A 19,608-nucleotide genomic window follows, 5' to 3' on the forward strand; every position below is an offset into this window, starting at 1 on the left:
TTCTCATGCTTCATGTGCAAAACATATGTTCTTTTTTATAATAAAAATAATTTTGTCTTGTGGTTTATGGAATACTACTTTTGCATACTATAATTGCCTTCTTTAGATGAATAGTGATTGATATCTTTCAATTTCTCCCAAATTCAAATGTGAATTTGGTGTTGGTCTTCACTCCTGTAGTCTTTGAGTCTTGCACATTCTCTGCTGATAAGCAGATAGTACATATGAAATTTCACTATAAGCTACAGAATACTTGAAGAGCATAACTTAAACAAACAGACACTTACCCATCTCCTGCTCTTCCCACCATCTTTCTCATGAGCAGGGGACTGTGATCCACAGAGAAGAGCCTGCAAGCGGGTGCAGACTCCTGTGTCTGCAGCTCTCAGCTCTTACCTTAGTCCACACCTGACCTGCACCAGTATATTACAGTTGTAGCTGAATACGTCTTACCTAGTTATATGGCACCCAGCGTCCCTTCTAACTGTAGTCGGTCACGGGTGAGCAGGTGCTCGTGTCTCATCTCTCTTTGGTTGTGCCTGAGAGTCAGTAGAGTTGCTACTACTTGGTTGACTAGTGACTTCAGCTCTTTGATGTGTCCAGAACATTATTTTTTAGTTTACATGGGTCTTCTTGCTTGGTTTTCTTGCTAGCAACACTAGTCTCAGCTTTCTATGCCAAGGGGAAATAGAACTCCTAATATATCTCAATTTGAAGAATGGCAGTAATTTATTTGTTCTCAATTATATACCATTCTCATTTCTCATTCAGCTTACTGAGCATCCTTTCCAACTCTAGGACAGTCTGTTTCTTCACAAATTATAGGCAAATATTGCACTTGAGGACTAGGACAGTCAGTTCAACAGTGGCCATACCTGTTAGTATCAATAAGAAGGTAATTTTTAGAAGGAAAATGAAAGCTTTAATGCAACTATTGATCTTTGTTTTCAATATTTGACTTTGTGATTTTTGTCGAAGTAGTTACAGTCTACGTTAGGTTTTCTGAGTATTAGCATGCGTCAGAATTACCTGGAAGATTCTTCTGCTAAAAAATCAGCTCATAGCCTTAAGGGAGGTCCCTTGTATGTTATTCATTACTTTTCCCTTGCTGCGTTTAATATTTTCTCTTTATCTTTTTGTCAATTTAATCACAATGTGTTAGTGTGCTCCTCTCTGGGTTAATCTTATATGGATCTCTCTGCTCTTTCTGGACTTGGATGACTGTTTCCTTTCCCAGGTTAGGAAAGTTTTCAGCTATGATGTCTTCAAATATATTATTAGTACCTTTCTCTTTCTCTTTTCCTTCTGGGACCCCTATAATGTGAAAAAGAGTGTACTTGATGATGTCCCAAAGGTCTCTTAAACAGTCCTCATTTCTTTTCTTTCTTTTTTTTTTCTTTTTTTTCAAACATCTCTATTGTGGTATGATTCCTGTACAGTAAACTACATATATTTCAGATGTTTAATTTGAAGAATTTTGATAGATGTGTACACCAATGAAACCACCGCCACAATAAAGATAGCTAACATCTCCATCACTCCCCAAGAGGTGCAAATTTAGAATTCCTGATTGATCCCTTTGCATCCCCTTTAACCCCTGGTAACCACAAGTTCGTTATCTATGTCTGTGAGTCTGTTTCTATTTTATAGATAAGTTCATTTGTGTCCCCTTTTTCAGATTCTGCATACAAGCATTATCATATGACATTTTTTTTTCTCTTCCTGGCTAGCTTCACTTGGAATGACAATCTCCAGGTCCATTCATGCTGCTGCAAATGTATTATTTTATTCTTTTTTATGGCTGACTAGTATTACATTATATATGTGTATATGTATATGTATATGTATATGTATATGTATATGTATATGTATATGCCGCATCTGCTTTATCCAGTCAGTTGTTGATGGACATTTGGGTTGTTTCCATGTCTTGGCTATTGTAAATAGTGCTGCTGTGAACATTGGGGTGCATGTGTCTTTTTAAATTACATTTTCCTGCAGACATATGTCCAGGATTGGGATTGTTGGATCATATGGTAACTCTCACTAGTTTTTAAAGGAATCTCCATACTGTTCTCCATAATGACTGCACCAATTTATATTCCTACCAACAGTGTAGGAGGGTTCCTTTTTCTCCACACTCTCTCCAGCATTTATTGTTTGTGGACTTTTTAAGAAGGCCATTCAGACTGGTGTGAGGTGATAGCTCATTGTAGTTTTGATTTGTATTTCTCTAACAGTTAGTGATGTTGAGCATCTTTTCACGTGCTTGTTGGCCATCTGGATGACTTCTTTGGAGAGATGTCTACATTGGTCTTCTGCTCATTTTTTTTATTGGGTTGCTTGTTTTTTGAAATTAAGCTGCACAAGTTGTTTGTATACTTTGGAAATTAGTCCGTTTTTGATCATATCATTTGCAAATATTTTCTCACATTCTGTAGGTTGTCTTTTTGTTTTGTTGATGATATCCTTAACTGTGTAAAAGCTTTTAAGTTTAATTAGAGCCTACTTGTTTATTTTTGCTTTTATTTCCCTTATTCTAGGAGCTGGTTTGAAAAAAATATTGCTGTGACTTATGTCAAAGAGTATTCTGCCCGTTTTTCTCTAGGAGTTTTATAGTATCTGGTCTTACATTTAGGTTTTTATCCATTTTGAGTTTATTTTTGTTGCGGTGTTAGAGAATGTTCTAATTTCAGGCTTTTACAGGTAGCTGTCCAGTTTTCCCAGCACCACTTGTTGAAGAGACTGTCTTTTCTCCATTGAATATACTTGCCTCCTTGGTCGTAGCTTAATTAACCATAAGTGTGTGGGTTTACTTCTGGACTTTCTGTCCTGTTCCATTGATTTATGTGTCTGTTTTTGTGCCAGTACAATACTGTTTTGATTACTGTAGCTTTGTAGTATAGTCTTAAGTCAAGGAGCATGATTTCTCCACCTCTGTTCTCTTTTCCCAAGACTGTTTTTGCTGTCTGGGGTCTTTTGTGTTTCTATACAAATTTTAACATTTTTTGTTTCAGCTCCATGAAAAATGTCATTGGTAATTTAATAAGGATTGCACTGAATCTGTATATTGCCTTGGGTAGTATGGCCATTTTAACAATATTGATTCTGTCAATTCAAGAACATGGTACATCTTTCCATCTCTTTATGTTGTCTTCATTTTCTTTCATCAGTGCCTTACAGTTTTCGTAGTACAGGTCCTTTGCCTCTTTGGGTAGGTATATACTTAGGTATTTTATTCTGTTTGGTGTGATGGTGAATGGAATTGTTTCCTTAATTTCTTTTTCTGCTATTTAATTGTTAGCATAGAAATGAAACTAATTTCTGTATATTAATTTTGTACCCTGCAACTTTACCAAATTCATGGATGAGCTCTAGTAGTTTTCTTGTCGCTTCTTTAGTATTTTCTATGTATAGTATCCTGTCATCTGGGAATAGTGACAGTTTTACTTCTTCTTTTCTGATTTGAATTCCCTTTGTTTCTTTTTCTTCGCTGATTTCTATGGCTAGGACTTTCAGAACTATATTGAATAGAAGTGGCAAGAATGTGCATCCTTGTCTTGTTCTTGATTTTGGAGGAAATGCTTTCAGCTTTTCACCATTAAGTATGAGGTTAGCTATGTGTTGGTCATATATGGCCTTTATCGTGTTGAGATATGTTCCCTCTATGCTCACTTTCTGGAGAGTTTTTATCATAAATGGATGTTGAATTTTACCAAAAGCTTTTTTTTTTTTTGCATCTATTGAGATAATCAAACAGTTTTTATTCTTCAGTTTGTTAATGTGCTGTATCACATTGATTGCTTTGCCTCGCTTGACCATGGTGTATAATCATTTGGAGTATATTTGCTAGTATTTTGTTAAGAATTCTTGCATCTATATTCACAAATGATATTTACCTATAATTTTCTTTTTTTGTGATATCTTTGTTTTTCGCTTTGGTATCAGGGTGATGGTGGCCTCACAGAATGAGTTTGGAAGTGTTCCTTCCTGTTCAATTTTTGGAATAGTTTCAGAAGGAGGGGCGTCAACTCTTCTTTAAACATTTGGTGGAATTCACCTGTCAAGCTTTCTGGTCCTGGACTTTTGTTGTTGGGAGCTTTTTAATTACTGACTCCATTTCGGTGCTGGTAATTGATCTATTCATATTTTCTATTTCTTCCTGATTCAGTCTTGACAAATTGTACCTTTCTAAGAAATTTTCCATTTCTTCTAGGTTGTCCTTTTTGTTGGTATATAGTTGCTCATAGTAGCCTCTTATGACCCCTTGCATTTCTGTGGTGTCAGTTATGACTTCTCCTTTTTCATTTCTGACTTTATTGATTCAAGCCCTCTTCCTTTTTTTTTCTTGGTAAGTCTAACTAAAGGTTAATCAATTTTTTTTCACTTTTTCAAAAAAACAGGTTTTCGTTTCATTGATTTTTACGATTTTTTTAGTCTCTGTTTCATTTATTTCTGCTCTGATCTTTATGATTTCTTTTCTTCTACTAACTTTGAGTTTTGTTTGTTCTTCTTTCTCTAGACGCTTTAGGTAAAAAGCTAAGTTATTTACTTAAGATTTTCTTATTTCCTGAGGTAAGCTTGTATTAGTATAAAATTTCCTCCTAGAACTGCTTTTGCCCCGTCCCGAAGGTTTTGGATCATTGTGGTTTTTTTTTTTATTTGTCCCAAAGTATTTTTTAATTTCCTCTTCGATTTCTTCAGTGATCCTTTGGCTGTTTGGTAGCATAAAGTTTAGCCTCCACGTGTTTGTAGTTTTTTTCTTGTAGCTGATTTCTAACCTTATAACATTGTGGTCAGAAAAGATGCTTGGTATGATTTCAATTTTCTTAAATTTACTGAGGCTTGCTTTGTGGGCCATATGTAATCAGTTCTACAGAATGTTCCTGTGTGCACCTGAAAAGAATGTGAGTTCTGTTGCTTTCAGATGGAAATGCTCTATAGATGTCAATTAAGTTCATCTGGTCTAATGTGTCATTTAGGGCCTGTGTTTCCTTATTGATTTTCTGTTTGGATGCTCTCTCCATTGATGTAAGTGGGGTGTTAAGTTCCTCCACTATTATTGGGTTAGTGTCCATTTCTCCTTTTATGTCTGTTAACAATTGCCTTATATATTGAGGTGCTCCTATGTTGGGTGCATATGTATTTACAATTGTTATATCTTCTTCTTGGATTGATCCCTTGAGCATTATGTAGTGTCCTTCTTTGTCTCTAGTAACAGTCTTTATTTTAAGATCTATTTTGTCTGATAAAAATATTGTTATTGCAGTTTTCTTTTGGTTTCCATTTGCATGGAATGTTCTTTTCCATCCCCTTACTTTCAGCCTGCATGTGTGTCTAGCTCTAGTGGATCTCTTGTAGACAACATGTATATGGATCTTGTTTTTGTATCCATTCAGCCAGTCTATGTCTTTTAGTTAGAGCATTTAATCCATTTACATATAAGGTAATTATAGATGCATTTGTTTTTATTGTCATTTTGTTAATTGTTTGAGGCTTGTTTTGTAGGTCTTTTTTTTGTTTTCCTCTTTCTTCTTTTTGTTCTCTTTTCTTGTGGTGTGATGACTAGAGAAATTCCTTTAACATTTGTTGTAAAGCTGGTTTGGTGGTGCTGAATTTTTTTAGCTTTTGTTTATCTGTGAAGCTTTTGATTTCTCCATCAAATCTGAATGTGTTCCTTGCTGGATAGAGTATTCTTGGTTGTAAGTTTTCTCCTTTCATCACTTTAAATATACTGTGCCATTCCTTTCTGGCCTGGAGAGTTTCTACTGAAAAATCAGCTGATAACCTTATGGGAGTTCCTTTGTATGTTATTTGTTGCTTTTCTCTTGCTGATTTTAATATTTTCTCCTTATCCTTAATTTGTCAACTTGATTACTGTGTACCTTGGTGTGCTCCTCTTTGGGTTGATCCTGTGGAACTCTCTGCACTTCCTGGGCTTGGGTGACTGTTTCCTCTCGCAAGTTAGAGAAGTTTTTGGCTATTATCTTTTTGAATATTTTCTCAGGTCCTTTCTCTCTCTCTTCTCTTTCTGGGACCCCTATAACGTGAATATTAGTGTGCTTCATGTTGTCCTAGATATCTCTTAAACTATCCTCATTTCTTTTCATTCTGTTCTGTGGTAGTGATTTCCATGAATATGTCTTCTAACTCACTGATCCATTCTTCTGCATCATTTAGTCTATTCTTGATTCTTTCTAGTGTATTATTCATTTCAGTGATTTTGTTCTTCAACTCTGTTTAGGTATTTTTTTATTTTTCAACTCTTTGCTAAAATCTTCCCTCTTTGCATCTATATCCCTCCTGAGTTCTCTGAACATCTTTGCTGCCATTACTCTAAGCTCTTTCTTAGATAGTTGCCTATCTCCTCATCATTTATTTCAACATGTCAGCCTCCAGGAAAGCTCATGTAGATGAACACTCCTCAGATGTCCACCACTAGCTTTTATGTCCCCAGGGTGAGCCACAGGTGACCCCTACCTCCCCAGAAGATCTTCCAAAACCAGCAAGCGGGTCTGACACAGGTTCCTGTGAAGCCACTGCCTCTGCCCTTGGACCTGGTGCATGCAAAATTCTGTGTGTGCTTTTCGAGAGAGTGAAGTCTTTGTTTCCCATAGTCCTGTGCTGCTCCTGGAGTTAAGCCCTGCTGGCTTTCAAAGCCAGTTGTTCTGGACTCTCCTCCTCCCAATGGTGGAACCCTGGGCTGGGGAGCCTGATGTGGGGCTCAGAACTTTCACTCCTGTGGGAGGGCCTCTGCAACTTAATTATTCTTCAGCTTGTGGGTGGCTCACCTGGGGGTATAGGGCCTGATCATTTCACAAGCATGCCCCTCCTACTGTCCCACTGAGATTCCCTCTTTATGTTTCCATTTGAAGAAGATCTTTTCTGCTAGGTTCCAGTCTTTGTTTAGCACTCAGTTGTGGTTTTCTGTAGTCATGAGGAGAGACAAGCTCATGGTGCTACAACCCCACCATCTTGACCAGAAATTAACAGTCCTCATTTCTTTTCATTCTTTTTCTCTTTTCTGTTGGGTACCAGGGATTTCCACTACTCTGTCTTCCAGCTCACTAATGTGTTTCTCTAACATTTAGTCTAAGTTGAGTCCTTCTAGTATATTTTTCATTTCAGTTACAATCTTTTTTTTAATCTCTGGTTTTTCTTTATATTTTCTAACTCGTTTTAAAAACTTCTAATTTTTTGCTCTGTCCATCCATTCTTCTCCCAAGTTCTTTGATCATCTTTATGATCACTACCCTGAACCCTTTGTTGGTTATATTGCTTATCTCCACTTCACCTAGTTCTTCTTCTGGAGTTTTTATCTTGTTCCTTTGCCTGGAATATGTTCTTCTATCACCTCATTTTGCCTAAGCTGCTATTTTATTTTTTGTGTATCTGGTAGATTGGTTGTATTTCCCAATCTTGGGAAAGTGGCCTTTTGTAGGAGATGTCCTGTGCGTCCCAGCAGTGCAGTGCCTTCTCATCACCCAAGTCATATGCTGCAGGGGGTTCTCCCTATTAGGACTGCATGGGGCCTACTGCTGTGACAGGCTCCTCGGGCAGTCTGGTAGGCTCAGTTGGCCCTGATCTGGCTGGTCGCCCAGCTCTCTCTTGTGTGGAGGCTGTCAGTTTCTTGTTGGTGGGGTCTGGTCATGAGGTGGCTAACTACAGAACCTCAGTGGGCCTGGAGCTAATGCTGGCTCACTGAGCATCCAGAAGACTCCAAGGCTGTTGCCTGCCCACTGGTGGGTGAAGCCAGCTCCTGATGTTATTGCTGGACTCCTGGTAGACAGAACCAGGTCCTGGAGTCTGGTCACAGGGCCCAGGAGTCCCAGAGCTGGTTTCAGATTGCTGGGGCAGGGAGGGAAGTCCCTGACACAAGTGGGTACAGGGTCTAGGGTGCCCTGAAGCCTGCTAGTGGGCAGAGCAGGGCCCAGCTGGCCCCAGGGCAGGATCTGGCCTGCTGTGGGCAGGTTAGGTCTGCAGGCTATAGGGCTGTGGTTTTCTTGCATCTGGTGTCTGCCCTCTGGTGGGTGAGGCTAGTCCAGAGGCTACACCAGGCTTCCTGGAGGGCAGGGCCAGAGCCTAGGGGATGGTGAGGCAGGTTCTTCTCACTGGTGGACAGAGCTGGATCTTAGCAAGTCTGCCCCTCCTAGCTGTCTCGTTGTGGTTCCTTCTTTATGTCTATAGTTGTAGAAGATCTTTTCTGGTAGACACCAGTCTTTTTCAATGATGGTTGATGTGCAAACAGTTATAATTTGGTGTGCTTGTGAGAGGAAGTGAGCTTAGGGTCTTTCTACTCAACCATTTTGGCCAATCCTTTTGAAATTGAATCCTAACAAATGTGACTAATGATTAGTGATCAGAAAACTTTTTATTTAAAGGGCCAGATATTAAATATTATGAACTTTGTAGACTATTTGGTCTGCATTGCAACAGTCTGCCATTTTAGTGTCAAAGCAGTTATAGACAATAACAGATGAATGGACATGATTGTGTTCTAGTAAAAGTTTAATTATAAAAAACAGTCTTCAGCCCAGATTTCTCCTGTGGAACTTAGTTTCTTGACCCGACTAAGAAAGTCAGGGGTAGAAGAGTTTAAAATTATGTAGTCACAAGTGTTTGTCCTCATTTCCCCAGAAAATCACAGGGAATAAAGATATTTGACCTTATTTTCTATGGTAAGCAGAATAATGCTCCCCATCCCCCAAAGATGACCATGCCTGATCCCCAGAACCTGTGCATGTATTACTTTACATGGCAAAAGGAGCTGTGGTTAAGTTAAGGGTCTTGAAATGCAAAAATTATCCTGTAGTATCTGGGTGGGCTTGAAGTAATCATAAGAGTCCTTACAAGAGGGAGGCAGAGGGTCAGAGAGCTGTTATGGTTGGTTCAAAACCAAAGCTGAAGACAGAGGAAAGAGACCTGAGCCAGGGAATGAGGGCAGCCTTTAGATGCTGGAAAAATGCAAGGAAACAGATTCACACCTAGGACCCCTACAAGTAACACAGTGCTACTTCACCCATTTTAGACCACTGACTTCCACAGCTCTAGGACAATAAACGTGGGCTGCATTGAGCCACTAAGTGTGTGGTAATTTGCTGGAACAGCAATAGGAAACTAGTATATTTGCCATGTTTTGTGTGTGTGTGTGTGTGTGTGTGTGTGTGTTTAATCATGGGATGCTGACTGCACAATAATAGCTTTAAAGTAAAAGAAACCATGGTCTAAAGATACTTGGAAAAAGTCTTCCTACTAGAAAAGGGATAAAGTTCTGAGTGAATGAAGAAAAGGGTTCATCATTGCTGGCTTCATCCCATCTTGGTTCTGAGAGACTCAGCTGATCATTAAGTTTTTGGTACTTTTCTCATATTCTGAGTTACTCTTCATTAAAAACGAAACAAAACAAACAAAGAAAATTCTAGGCATAGGAATACACAGCAACAAGCTGATATGTTTATGTCATTTTTGATTTATCATATCCTAAAGTTCTGCTAAGTTACATAGTTGCAATTTATAGCTTCATATATGGGATATTTAGAAACCAAAAACACCCACAAGTGTTATATAATTCTCCACCATAAATCTATTAAACGTATATTGGATTGCAGTTATAGAGGATTCATGGAAAAGAAGAGATCTTTTGAATCAGAAGACTGGGCTTTGTATTCTAAAAAATGTAGCCATTTTTTCCAGGGGCCTCTAATCCTTCCAATATCTTGTGGGAAACCAAATGATAGTTCTTACTGAAGGCAGGAAAAGGAAAAGGATGGCTGGAATGAGGGAGCCTCTGGATGTCCTCTCAAAATTGCTCACATTGTATCAGTCTCTTTAAATTCTTTGAAGTTTACATGGTCAGCCTGGCTGTATTTTATTTTTTGCATTTAGTGTTATCGTTTTATTATCTTGTCCTTTGTGACTATGTGTGGTGACTGTGAAGGTAAAGACCTTGGCCTCTAGCCAGTGCCTTTAGAACCCCTACCATTGTTCATCCGAGGGGGCCTCATAGGGAAGCCTGGCTGGTGACCAGGTAGTTAGGTGAGCTTGTTTGGGTGTTGGAGAAACATAGTTACTCTCCCCAGAGCTTTAAAGTACAATTATTCACTCTTTCTGGTCTCTCTAAAACCTAGATTATTAACCTTAAGACCATAGAAATATAATCATGGAGTGAATAAAGTTTAAATGTTTGAATATCAGAATGTCTGTAAAGTCTTAGTGTAAAGGCATGGAAAAAATATTTAAAAGTCTCCCCCAAAGAGGGCAAAAATCAGGTTCCTTACAGCTCCACACATCAGCTTTTCCGTTCTGTCTCCATTGTAAAGTTGAAGGACTTTTGAGGAATCTTTTTTAGGAATGTAAGTGTCTTCTGGAGGAGTATTTCTGTGGCATTGGTTCTTGGTGGCTGGAAATTTTCACATTCTGCATCATTTAGACATAGGCATAGGCTCAGAATGTGTGATAGAATAAAGTAATAAACTGTGTATCTTACTTATCTTTGGGAACTCTGAAAACTGTTCTTAAAAATTGTCCATTTTCCCTTGGACTCCTATAATACCTTTCTGTGGCCTAGAAGTATTTTTTGTTAAGGCCAAGTCACTATGTATGGAGGTGTCTCTATGTGACATTACAGGGCAGGTTTATGAGATCTCGGCACGTGAACTAGTCACATTTTGCTTGTATGTGGTGGAGCATTTGGGTTAAACTGCCTTCTGGAAAAGGACCACCCAATTGTCACAGCTGATCTAACAAAATTCTTCTAATTCCAAGAGGAAAATTCATAAAACTTTAACGAATGAGAGTTATTTGCGTTGCTTGAGAATGTGTCAGCTACAAAACCTTTGCCTAATCTGACTCTTAGAGAATCAGTCTGATTCCATTAGTAATTTGATAAAATGTTGGAGCCAGTTGGTTCCAGACCAGGTGTCAACATGCCCTCAACCCACCAGTTCAATGCCACTTTGTGTGGTGTCTCTCTGCTCTGTAAAACAGAAGTTAAGATGTACTCCAGACACCCTGCACTTCATTAGAGAATGAAGTAGCCACTTAGTTAGCTCATTCACTTAGTTTTCAATGGACTGAACATATGTGGTCTGAAATTCTGATCCTAGTTTCAGCTTTTACTTAAAGGATACAGTTTAGAATTCCGTCACGCTCATCATTCTTAAAAATTTCTCTTCTACACAGTAGACTTCTCTGCTCTTTATATTTATAGATGAATGACTCTAAGGTGCATTCAAAAGAGACAATTATTCGACTTGCAGTGGTTTTCAGATATTATTTTTCTCTTTAAACAATAATTACCTTATTATTCAGAAGTTTGGTTTCATGTTTAATTTTAAAAACTCTGGGTGCAGTTAAGCCAATTTTCTCTTCTTGGTTTCTTAATAGTTATAAATGAATATTAAGACTGTTTATGTGTACACAAAGATAATAAAAGCTGACTGAGTTAGCATCTCATGAAAGGCAGAAAACCAGAAGTTTTGGTTTGCCGTATCCACAGTGTTCCCATCCATATTGGCCATAAACAGGGCTTTAGATAGGTAGGTAGATGGATGGACAGACTTATCCAGATATCCAGCCAGCCATCCGTTCAGGGTCTTCTATATTCTATGCCCTGCGTGTCTACTTTTCTTCATTTTCTGCTATAGATTACTGAGATTAATCTAGTGACAAACCTTAAGTGATGATGTACTTTGAATGTCGTGCTTCAGATTAAATAAACTCTGCTAGTTTCCCTGCTCACTATATTTTTCTGCTCTAGTTTGTCTCCAGTGAGATTCTTTTGTGCTGTGTTTAATCTTTTTTGCACTATCCAGTGTCTTTGGTTGAATGAAGTGAGTATTCCTTTTCACTCATAATAATTATAATAAATGATGATTCTCTAATGCTTATTGGTTATAACATTTTAATTTATACTTTTAAGTAGGGCCCAGTGGAATGAGACATGAGAGATCAGCTTTCTTCCTTTTCTTTTGTCTCTTCACTCCTTTTTCCTGCTCCCTAATTAATATAAATCGCTTTCTTCATTTTTGTCCCTTACTCCTCCGAAGTCAGAAGTGAGAGCCAGTGGTGGTGTGGTACGGAATTGATAAATGTGGCCAGCACTGAGGGAGAACCATTCTTAGTCACTTTTTTTCTTACAAAAATACAAAATGTATGTCTTAAATTGAGAATTAAGATCACTTCACAAAACTGTGTTAAAGAAAACTTGTATGTAAAAAGTGTATCTGCAAATATTTTATGCTGCAGGGATTGTAGCAAAATTAATACATTTTCAAGCGTATTTTATATTTCCACAAATTTAGTTCCTTTGTTTTTTTTAGCTTTGCTCTATAGACTCAATTAGACTCAATGGTCTATTTCTTGAATGTATGATGGTTTTTCTGAGAAAAGGAAAAAGCCTTAATTAGCAATTGGCAAATTACCTGGAATCTCTGGAAGTATTAATAGTTTGGGCAATTGTTATTTTCAGTCCACCACAATAAAACTTTCTGTTGTTGTATTTAATGTTATATATTTCATAAATGTTTAAGAATTTGCTAAAACACCTACACAGAAAAAACATATTAAATTTTGCAAGACTCCAAATATTAGCATAAGTGTACTATCTCTCTGAGACCTAAATAAATAAATCTATTAAGATTTACTACATTTATTTTTTTGTGAAAATAATTACTTTTTAAATTACTTTATGGGATTTTCTTCTTAGTTTAAATGCTCAAAAGTAGGATGATGTTCAATAGTTTATGATCATCAAAACCAGGAGGAATCATCTTTTAATATAATTGTTTAAATTTTCCTGATGCATGAAGACTACATTCAGAATAAAATACCAGTTTCTTATTATAATTGGTCTAAATTCTGGAGTAGATTCAATGGCAATAGTAGAATTAGTTGCAATAGTCAAATAGTAGAATTTCAGAGTTTTACATTGTTAGTACATTGTTTTCCTCATTATATTTATAGTCTATTGATTTCACACCCCTTTCAGTAATGTACTACAAGGATTAAATCATTTGCATGGCCTGAACATGTTTTTTGCTCCATGTTTCTGCTCCAAAGAAAAGAACCTATTTTCAGTGGTATGTGGTTTTTTGAGTTTTTTTTCCTTTCTTTTAAAATAGGCCTTTAGTGAGTTTGAGATTGAGCAGCATCAAGAATGTGCTTATGATCACTTGGAAGTATTTGATGGAGAAACGGAAAAATCACCAATTCTTGGACGATTATGTGGCAACAAGATACCAGAGCCCCTTGTGGCTACTGGAAATAAAATGTTTGTTCGGTTTGTTTCTGATGCATCTGTTCAAAGAAAAGGCTTTCAAGCCACACATTCTACAGGTCAGTAAATCAGGGGTGCTGCTCTTTTCTAAGAAGAGCCAGCCTTCTCTTCTGGTGCGTGCAGGGGATCCTATAACAGGATTATAAATGAATCAGAAGAAATCTCACTGAAGCACGGTGTCAAATATTTGAGAATCACATAGCATCCTACCTAAATATCTTTGTAGTTGCTGAACATTTAGAAAAAAATGCAATAGTTTGATCTGATTCACGTTCACTGTGGTATGATCAAGCAGAACTACCTCTAAATATTTGTATAATGTACTCCATGTTAACTTTAGTGGTTTGATTTATAGGTTATTTTTAGCAGATAGAAATCCGTAGCTTAGTCTTCAAAATTTTGTTTGTAATCTGACCTGTTTAGCTAAATTTTGCATTAATATATTTTTGTAAATCAAATTTGGGATTTATCTCTCTGTTTTACAGAGCTTCATTGTTTTTCCTTTTATTTAATATGCAACACAATATTTTCCCTAATCCTAATCCCTAATTTGATGCTTATAGATTCCAGCTGTAATGGAAGTCTTTAAGAAATAAAATATAATTTAGAAAAATATAGAAAATTTTAGACAAAAGTGTATGCTAATATTTTAATAATTTGAAGCCAATCTAATAATATATTCCATAAATGTCTAGTAAATGCCCTTTTTTTTTCTTTTATTTAAAAAAGAAATCAGTTAATTGTAGGTATTTACTGAAATCATTTATCTTATAGTGACACCTAGTGGCATTTCCAGTGCATAAACTACTGAGACACCAGGAGAAATCTATCTTGTAAAACAAAGCATGGTAGTCTACAAATTCATCCACGGAGAAATTTTGGTGTAGTCATTTTTGTCATGGTTTTCTGATTATTGTTTTTTCTTTGACTTTCGTTTTGTTTTAGAAATCAGAACTTTAATTTATGCCATAGTCCAGTATCATTTGCCACTCTAGTATATTTTATTATGAGCATTAGATTTATATTGAAGTCTATTTGTAAGAAAGTAGATATTGTCCGGATATTGGTCTGATTCATGCTAGTATTAAATGGATTCCCCAATAACACAAAAATAATTACTTCTCATGATTAATATAATTATTTTGATTTGAGAAAAATCTTTCTTGGATTAAAAAAATGTTATACTGTTGAAAGATTTTTTCATACGTTTAATATTTACTCTTGAAATTTTTTTTTTGATAATGTGTCATGCGTTGAAAGAATGGAAAAATTGGAATCCCATTAGTTCATCAATATTTTTCTGACAGCACAGAGTTAATGGCATAATTTTTAAAATAATCCTGGCTGTCACAGATTCCAAGAATGGAGTGTGAAAATAGGCTATCAGAACTCTAGAAAGCTGACAGTGAAAGCTGATAGAGTATTTTTAAATTACTTACCCATAAATTCTTCTTAGTTTAATAAAAACTTACTTTTACAGTTTCTCTTTTTATCTTTACCTTTACCTTAAATCTCAAGCTATGTATTTCCTTACAGCTATGAAACTGTTATCTTACCTTACAACTATAAAACTCCATGACTCTTTAATTTGCACAGCCTCTGCTCTGGACCCTATTTACAGTGTCCAATCCAATCCAATGATATATATTGACATTTCAGGCACATATACATTTACTTACTATAAACTACACATACTGAGTCCTCGAAAGAGCCATATGATGTAGGAACTGTCTTCATCTTCAGAGTAAAGAAATTAAAAATCTGAAGGCTTAATTCATTTGCAAAGATTTCTAAAATTATATCAAAGCTTGAATTTTATCCTAATTCTGACTGTCTCCAGAGTTCGTGTACTTTCCACTATGGTATATTTTCTCTTAACATAAACTTTAGATTAGAAAGAAAACAATACAAAACTGGATCTCTGTTATTTGAGCAACATGTAGAGCCTGAATACCTCCTTATGTAAGTTTCAAACAAATCCTTTGTTCAAAGTACCCAACTGACTAGGCTCATTTTATTTATTTGTTCAGTTTACATTCATTCAGATCCCCATGTGAGCAGCCTCAGTCACATTCTGTAGGCAGAATATGCCTTGGATGTTGTTTGATCCCATTCTGTCATCTCAGAAATGAAGATTTTGAGACTAAACTTAAATAACAACCAAAATAGTGCAAAAAAAAAATAACAGTTGGAGTTAGAGTGCTGACCTCCCAACTCCTGTCCACTTGCTCTTGTCAAAATTTTTGGCATTATCTGTTTGCTTGTTTGTTTTCTTCATGTGTAAATTTTTGCCGTCACTTAACCAGCTGTCTTTGAATTTTCTGGGCAGATTCATTTTATACTGTTATTTTTGAGTAGACATACATGCTGAAATATTCTTTCGTACTGCCTACTATTTATTTCTTTTGAAAGCTTTCTTTTTAGCAGCTTATTTATTCCACAGTTTTTCATCAAATATTTACTTGGTACCTGTTTTGAATAGGCACTATGAAGTATGTGTAATTCATAGGAAAAAATTAGACATTTTGTGGGAATTTATTTAAAAAAATGGAAGGAATTCCTTCCTGTTGACATCTTATAGTCTGATAAGTAAACTTCTGATTTTCAGAAGTTTCTGAACTTCTGATTTATTAGTCAGTTTCTACCAACAAGACAGCCAAGTCCAGTACCACGTTTGTCAATTTCCACTACACATATAAAGCATTTATTCAGTATTTACTGCCTTCTAGAATACATGTAACTATTATTGATGGGCCCTGCAATATACATTGAGTAAATTTATATTTCTGCATATAATTTAAATTTTACCCACCAGAAAATCCTCTAATACTATGAATTTTGAAACTAGGTGAATAGAAATATTAACAGTGCTTTATGACAATTTTTCACAAGTAATACTATCCAAATCCATGGAAAATAGACTTTATTGGAAAGAGTCCTTTTTTTCCTCTAAAAGTAGGTCCAAATTCTAAGCCAAATTTATTTTAATCAAGTAACAAAAAAAACACCCCAGCTCTTTCAATAAAAATATAGCATATTCTCTCAGAGGATATGGTGCTAAAACAGAAAAAGAAGGGAAATGTGGAGAGAAAATAATTTAAAATATGCCATATATGGTGGGATTTTTTTCTGTAGCATAAAGTATCATCCTATTTGTCAATGACATTTAAAAATCAAATATTATATTAATAAGTTCCAAAAAAAAGAAACTATTTTGATGTAACTTAAATTATAACGCCTAAACTCATTTGGCACTCTCAGGGATTTAACATTTTACCAGGAAATTTAATTTCCAAATTAAAATGAAGGCTACTCTTTCTGAAACATTTTCAGTCATTCTTAATTGTAGTTTGTCATTTATTTTGAGTATTGTCATTTTCTAGAAGTTTTCAGTAAAATCAAATAATGATGCCTCACTGTCATTTTCAGATTCACATAGGCTTTGTGAAATCTCCTTTCTCATTTTGTTCAAATACTTCATTTCCTTCTTGATTTCTGCTCTTAGCTGAGGCCAACAGAGAATCGTCTCTTCTGGATCTTGGTCTTTGTTTTGCTGCTTTGTTTGAAGCAGGCACACAGAAACCAGTGCCTGTCCTATCTCACAGTCCACCCCTTCCTGCGTTGTGAAATAAAAGTAACAAGAGTACTGACTTTTTTTTTAACTTGGAAATAAAAAAAATCACTCAATTCTATCAAACTTCGAGAATAAATAGGGTTTTTTTTAGTATCTGTAAATGAGATTACACTGGTTTATACATTCACATATTGACTTCAGAAATATTTTCCCAAAATATTTTACTAGCCTTCCAAAATATAATCCCTCCTTTCTGAAAAACAGATTAATAGTGCTTGAAATTGTTTTTCAATTTTTCTGGCTTTTCTTTTCATACCTGAGTGGATGCCTAAAAGTGTAGATGATGGCATTTAAATGTCCTCACTAGAAAAAAATATCAATGATGGTGGTAGTGTACATTTAGATGGCTTTTCCTGTGGGCCAGGTGTCCTTCAAGAACTGTGCATGTATTAGCCCATCACTCTTCACCTAGACCCTATGATGTAGGTACTGTGTATGATCTCCACTTTAGGAATGAAGCCGGGGACAATGTCCCACAGCTAATGAAGAGCAGAGCAGATTTGTGTATCCAAGCCATTTGGCTGTGGGGTTGCGTCACAGGGAAAGGGCAGAGAGGTACCATGGTGGGAAAGGAAGGATGCTTGGCTTCCAGTCTGTGGGACTCACGAGATGATTCCCAAGACTGATCAGATTACCAGCTTCCCATAGTGGTTCTAAGCACATGTGTTTTGTCACATGTTTACATCTGAAATAGTGGTAGCTATATCAATAGGTTGTGCAAGACGCCCCACCTAACCATCTGGAAGACAAAGGGACATTTAGATTCATCATGTCACATGGTGCGGAAGCCATTCTCATGACTGAAACCCTAGTTGGAAGCCCTTTCATATGTTAGCCACACAAAGGTCTCTGAATGTGCAGTTGTCTGTGACAATGACCATAGTTTTGGTTGGGCTGACGTGTATTCAGACACAGCTGGACGGGATTCCATCCTTGGGATTCAGAAATATTTTGTTATTTAAAATCACCAAACCACAATGTGGGTATACCATATACAAATCAAAAAACTCAACGAAGAATTTTAGCTGTCCTGACGCATCCCACAGGGGGCTGCCAAGGGCTATCTGGCCACAGATGACCATGCCACAGATACAGTTGTGTGTTGATAACCAGTGGCTTAGCCATCCAAATCTTTCCACACTGGAGTTTTGTTTTTTCCTCTCAACTCATCCCAGTTTTCTGGGGACTTTCCTGGTCTTAGTACTGCAATTCCTCCTTCCCGGGAACCTCAGTCATTGACAAATAAGGGTAGAAGGAAACTCTACCTTCTCCTGACACCCTTCACAGCCCTCTTTTCCTCCCTCGCCCCAGCCATGTATGTTTGCACGTGTACTTGTTGGAGGGAGCATTGTAAATTCCCTTTACTTTAATTTAATCTCTAGTCATTGTAAAATCTGGGGTCTCAGACCACAAACAGTTCCTGAGAAAATTTTGAAAACTTTTATTCTCTAAATTACACTAAATTTTCATGCAAGCATATTTATTTCTTTGGTATAATTTACCTCTACTGACAAAAGTAGTAACTGGTAAAGTGTATGTTTATTATTAGCTCTCTGAGAAAGAAGCTGTAAAAAGAGCATTTAAATTTTTTGTTTGTTAAAAACACAACATATAACTGACTAGGTTCTGGAATTACAATGGTGACTACAATTAATGATGTGTGTATGTTTTCCCAGCCGAGTTAGATAAATATTTCTAAATAAAGTAAAACTGTTCTGCATATTCTATGTAGAGAGTTCTCTATGACACGTATACACATAGCAGTTTTATATATTTTGTTGATTTTAAGTTACTTCTTATTCCTCTGGATTCTTCAATTAAATTATTAAGATTAAACTCAAATTAAGGCATTGACCTTTTCCCCATGAAAACAGTTCTTTAATACTGAAAACAATGTGAGATCTAACAATAAAAAAAATTCATTGAGAGTTACATATGGCAGAAACTGTTTTAAGTGATTGTCACGTTTTACTTAAATTCTCAAAAGCCATTAAGATTGGTACTATTATTATCATCTGCATTTTACTCTTGACCACTTTACCCAACAGATCAGAGAAGTGATGTCACTTATCGAAAGTCACCGAGCCGGTAGGTGTGGGAGGTGAGATCCCGCCTCAGCAGTTTCTCGAGGGCCTGTGACCGTATTCATTCTGCCATCTCAATCTTAAAATATGGGGAAAGTGACTAATGGTGGAAATAAACACCAAACTTAGAGAGTCGTTAGACTACATTGAAAGCGAAATTGGAATAAACTGTTAAATAAAGCTCGTGGCGCTCACTGATTTCATTTTCCTTTCCTTGGCAGAGTGTGGTGGCAGACTAAGAGCAGAATCAAAACCCAGAGATCTGTACTCACATGCTCAGTTTGGTGATAACAACTACCCGGGACAAGCTGACTGTGAATGGCTGTTAGCGTCAGAACGGGGCTCTCGACTCGAATTATCCTTCCAGATTTTTGAAGTGGAAGAAGAAGCTGACTGTGGCTATGACTATGTTGAGCTCTTTGACGGTCTCAATTCAACGGCGGTGGGGCTTGGTCGATTCTGTGGATCAGGGGTAAATACAGTACAGGATACCATAGACATGATAAAAATGCCTATCAATTGATGATTGATATGCGTAACATATACAAATCAGCAGTACTTTTACCAAAAAAAGTTACATCATATTATTAATGGCTTGACAAATTATAACATGC

The 19,608-nt window shown here is 36.5% G+C and overlaps 1 protein-coding gene across 1 annotated transcript in view; it reads left to right on the forward strand.

Moving 5' to 3' along the window:
- TLL1 (tolloid like 1) overlaps positions 1-19,608 on the forward strand; it is a 179,646-nt gene that overhangs the window by 157,043 nt on the left and 2,995 nt on the right. Inside the window, exons 19-20 of the mRNA XM_031670143.2 lie at positions 13,122-13,335; positions 19,216-19,466. Coding sequence (XP_031526003.1) covers positions 13,122-13,335; positions 19,216-19,466 — 465 coding nt within the window. The remainder of the gene's footprint in view (positions 1-13,121; positions 13,336-19,215; positions 19,467-19,608) is intronic.

The sequence above is a fragment of the Vicugna pacos genome, chromosome 2 (genome assembly GCF_048564905.1).
Source record: "Vicugna pacos chromosome 2, VicPac4, whole genome shotgun sequence".
Taxonomy (NCBI): Eukaryota; Metazoa; Chordata; class Mammalia; order Artiodactyla; family Camelidae; genus Vicugna; species Vicugna pacos.